General features: G+C 37.3%; 1 protein-coding gene across 1 annotated transcript in view; it reads left to right on the top strand.

The window, feature by feature from the left end:
* Positions 1–2,217, top strand: part of ME2 (malic enzyme 2) — a 75,681-nt gene extending 73,464 nt beyond the window's left edge. The window contains exon 16 of the mRNA XM_003784702.2: positions 1,070–2,217. Coding sequence (XP_003784750.1) covers positions 1,070–1,237 — 168 coding nt within the window. The 3' untranslated portion in view covers positions 1,238–2,217. The remainder of the gene's footprint in view (positions 1–1,069) is intronic.
* The last annotated feature ends 2,359 nt before the right edge of the window (positions 2,218–4,576 follow it).

Raw genomic sequence — 4,576 nt, 5'->3', positions numbered from 1 at the left:
CCAAAAAAAAAAAAAAAAGTTACAGTAAAGCCACCTGTAAAAATATATAAATCAGACAGTCTAAAGAGTCTGATTACCTTACTGCTGGAAAATAATTGAAGATTTTAAAGACTAAAATTAGGATGATCAAGTTCAACTTTAGAAACTTACAGAGTGCCATTACTGGAGGGGCAGATTTTGGAAGATATGTTGGTCAATTAAGAGATTCCTGATATGTGAAAATAAAAGATAGTACATGATGTCACTATTGCAGGAGCACAGGCCCACTAGGTCATGTCCACCTGATAGTCACCACCAATTGTGGTATGTGGCTTGGTTGCCAAGATTAGACATCCATGCAAGCCACCTTAGATGGTGAGGAATCTAACTTAACTGTTTAGGGTCTGGTATCTGGAATCAGAATGCTTTGAGTTTGAAACACAGCTCTCACTTAACTACCTTGGACAAATACTTAAATTCTTTATACTTTGGCATCCTCATATGTAAAATTAGAATAATGATGGAATTTATAAAGTTCTTGAGGACTAGATGAGATATCTGTGTAAGACACATAGAAACATGCCTGGCACTCAGTGATGGTGGGGATCAGTTTTACCATATTATAGATTGTAGCCTTAACTTTACTTGAATATAGAGTTCTAGTTTCTAACACCTGGTTTACAATAATTTCTAGCTCTCTTAGTGCAAATTCTAGAGCAAAGTCATCTGGCTCACCTTGGGTTTTCACCCAGGTCAAGTAAGCTGTAACTAGGAAGTAGGGTATCCTGCACAATGTGACCAGCTATGCCTGTCCTTTTAGCAGGACTTCGGGCAATGCCGTGGCTGGGCAGATTACCTGGGTATGTAGTCCACTAAACTGACACATAATAGAACTTAAATTTGTTTGATTTTATCTCTTACAGTTTTCGTAGTTTCCAAATATTTTGAAATGAATCAAAGTAATGTTATTTTTTTTTTTTAAGAAGGAAAATTCCATTCGTCTAAATTCATTTCCCTGTGTTATAAGGTACTTTGACTCTCTAATAGGTTAATACTTGGGGCCTATACAGGAATCTGCTTTATTTTTCAGGTTACAGAGTACCTGTATGCAAATAAAATGGCTTTCCAATACCCAGAACCTGAAGACAAGGCCAAGTATGTTAAAGAAAGAATATGGCGAAGTGAATACGATTCCCTTCTGCCAGATGTGTATGAATGGCCAGAATCTGCATCACGCCCTCCCCTGATCACAGAATAGAAGCACTCCCACTGTGAAGTATTTTCCATGCTTCAGAACTCCTCTTTTCAGACAAAAAAAGATATAATGTTCTCAGATTTCTGGTGTTTTATGTTATTTTTTTCTCCCCCACCACTCTGCATGAATTACTCTTCCCTGTGGAGCTACCCATCTGTTGGGGATAGATGTGTTGTTGATGCTCACCAATACCTTTCAGTCAAATGGCTGTGATGCTTTAAGTCTAATTTATAATGCATACCACATTCTAAGAGATGTTAAAAATGTGTTTGTAAATGTCTTTACTTACATGTATTCTTATTCACACTTGGCAAAGTATTTGCTATTCACTGTTATAGGTAATAATCTTCTCTCACCTACTTCTTTTAAGGCTACTAAAATAGAAACTTACTTTTATGGATATGAGTACAGAATTTTGAGAGGAAGCCAAATTTTAACCAAATTCCAAGGAAAAGCTGTTGCTGTCTAAAAATGTTCCTTTATATCTGCTTTATCTTGCCTTCATGTTATGAAATTCTTTTATAGTAGTCAGATCTAGGAAAATATGAAAATTCTACCCTATTGTTTGTTTTCTGGAAGTAAATCAAGGCTTCACAATAACATTATGAGAGAGTAGTGGGAACCACTGCTGCTTTTAGACAAATAGTCATTCTTTTCATCAATAGTCTATAACAATCATAGTGTAACATTTCTATTTAATAAAAGTAATATCTTAAATTTTATTGCCTCAGTTATGCTCTCATTGTTCAGCTAGAAATTTAGGTTTGCTTATTATGAAAAACATGTTTTCATTACTTTTAGATGATTCTAGGAGGGAATATAGGATATTTAAACATAAATATACGTGTATTATGACTGCTGTCCTATGACTTTTAAGAATAAATTAGTCATGCATCACATCTATATAAGTCATATTTAACTAGAGAGACTATACCCTTATTCCAACAGTGATGTTCTTTCTTTTTTATTTTTTTTGTTACTTTTTTTTTTAGACAGCGCCTCAAGCTGTCGCCCTGGGTAGAGCGCTGTGGCATCACGGCTCACAGCAACCTCCAACTCCTGGGCTCAAGCGAGTCTCCTGCCTCTGCCTCCCAAGGAGCTGGGACTACAGGTGCCTGCCACAACGCCCAGCTATTTTTTGGTTGCAACCATCATTGTTGTTTGGCAGGCCCAGGCTGGATTCGAACCTGGCAGCTCAGGTGTATGTGGCTAGCGCCTTAGCTGCTTGAGCCACAGGTGCTGAGCCTATTGTTCGTTTTTTGAGACAGGGTCTGTTCTGTTGCCCTGGTTAGCGTACAGTGGGGTCATTTTAGCTCACTGCAACCTCAGACCTCTGGGCTCAAGTAATCATCCTGCATCAGCCTCCCATGTAGGAGTGCCTGGGACTACAGATGTGTGCCACCATGCTTGGCTAATTTTCCTTTATTTTTTATTTTTGTAGAAATGGGGTCTTGCTCTTCTCAGGCTGGTCTCAAACTCCTGACCTCACACAGTCCTTTGATGTAAGCCTTTCAAAATGCTAGGATTATAGGCCTGAGCCACTGTGCCCAGCCTAGTGATGTTTTTTACTACTTGAAATAGTTTTGGAATGTTCCTGTGATACATTTATTTGAGTATCATTAGTAGGGACAACTCTTTTCTCTGTTGAAGGTAAATTTAATGTTTTTAAACACCAAAATTAAAGTTAAGTGAGGTATTGAATAAGGTAGGTGTTCAGAACAGGAAATGCCATTTTTAATCCCAGTAATAAGGGTAATAGTTAATGGATGAGAAGTTTTCTTCTGTTTGGCCTTCATACTGGTGAGCTCTAGAGGAAAATCCAAAAGCGTTTTGAGACATAGTATTGCTGTGGATTTGCCTACCGTGGCTACTTTAAGGGCACAAAACTTTGAAATGCTCATTCTAGGATAGTAACACCAACAAATTACTCACAGGTATACTTATTTCTCTACAGAGAAAAAAGGGCTTCATTTTGTTGTTCATTTTTTTATTCTGAGTAAATTTAGTATTTTAAGAATGCTTGAAGTGGCATTGCCATCTGGAGTATGGGAAGATGGAGTTGGTTAATCCAGTTGGTAAATACATACATATTTACATGTCTACAGATAAGTAATGTCAAAAGTCTTTTTCATAAAATTGGGAATTAGGTCTCAACTGGTTTCTTTTAATTAAAGATGAAGAGCTTTATGTTTTTCATGTTACCTTTGTCAAAACAAAATCACCCCTAAAAATAATCCTTTGTGAAAGCTTGATTTAAGTTTAACATAAGAGTAATAACTATAATTCTGTTTTTTGCTCAGTGCTTATTATAGACAGGGACATGCTGAATTTTACTAAGATGTTTGCTTACTATCTATGTCTGGTATAATCCTAATGGAAATTGTTAATGGAAATTATTAAATATTTTAAGGGGAAAAAAAGCTAAATGTCATCTAGCCTGCCTGTTCAGATAAGACAGAAATTTTACATTTTTTTAAAACTACCTATTTTTATTATTTACCAACCAGTATTTCATTAAGTATCAACTATTGGTTGTAAATTAATACTTAAGCTCAGGCTCCGGGTAGGAACTATTAGCATTAAGGAAAGGGGGAGGGAGCCAGAATGGCATCAAATTGGAAAAGAAACTAAAACATTTGGTCTTCCTATGGGAACTGTTATCTAGCAAGAAGGTAATTATTTTGAAAAACAGCAGTAAAGAATCTTTCATTCTTACGGAGTTTTTTGTTTGTTTTTGTTCTTTTTTTTTTTTTTTGGTCACGTTGGATCTGGGTAGAGTGCCGTGGTGTCATCAAAGCTCACAGCAACCTTAGACTCTTGGACTAGAGCGATCCTCTTACCTCAGCCTCTTGAGTAGCTGCGACTAAAGGCGTGTGCCACAACGCCCGGCTAATTTTTCTATTTTTAGTAAAGATGGGGTTTTGCTCCTGCTCAGGCCGGTCTCAAACTCTTGAGCTCAAGTAGGCCACCCACCTGAGCCTCCCAGACTGCTAGGATTACAGGTGTGAGCCACAGAGCCCTTTCATTCTTTTGAAGAGAGAAGAAATTCTGTAGATTAATGAGTGTCAGTAATTAGGAAAAGGAAAGAATACATGTTTTTCTAATCTGCCACCACCACCTGTAGTGTGAAACAAATTGGTTAACTAGCAAGGGTAAGCCTTACTGCAATAACTGGATAATTTTAGTTCGAGATTTTGGTTAAAATGTTTTGAACAATTTATTCTTAACCAGGAGGTTGCTTCATAATCACTGTGAAGCTTCTTTAAAATGAGATGTCTCAGGTGGTGCCTGTGGCTCAAAGGAGTAGGGTACCGGCCCCATATGCCTGAGGTGGCAGGTTCA

The sequence above is a fragment of the Otolemur garnettii genome, unplaced genomic scaffold, assembly GCF_000181295.1.
Source record: "Otolemur garnettii isolate 467f Iridium unplaced genomic scaffold, OtoGar3 scaffold00012, whole genome shotgun sequence".
NCBI classification, from domain to species: domain Eukaryota; kingdom Metazoa; phylum Chordata; class Mammalia; order Primates; family Galagidae; genus Otolemur; species Otolemur garnettii.
The sequence above is the reverse complement of the archived record's forward strand: the minus strand, read 5'-3'. Positions and strand labels throughout refer to the sequence as shown.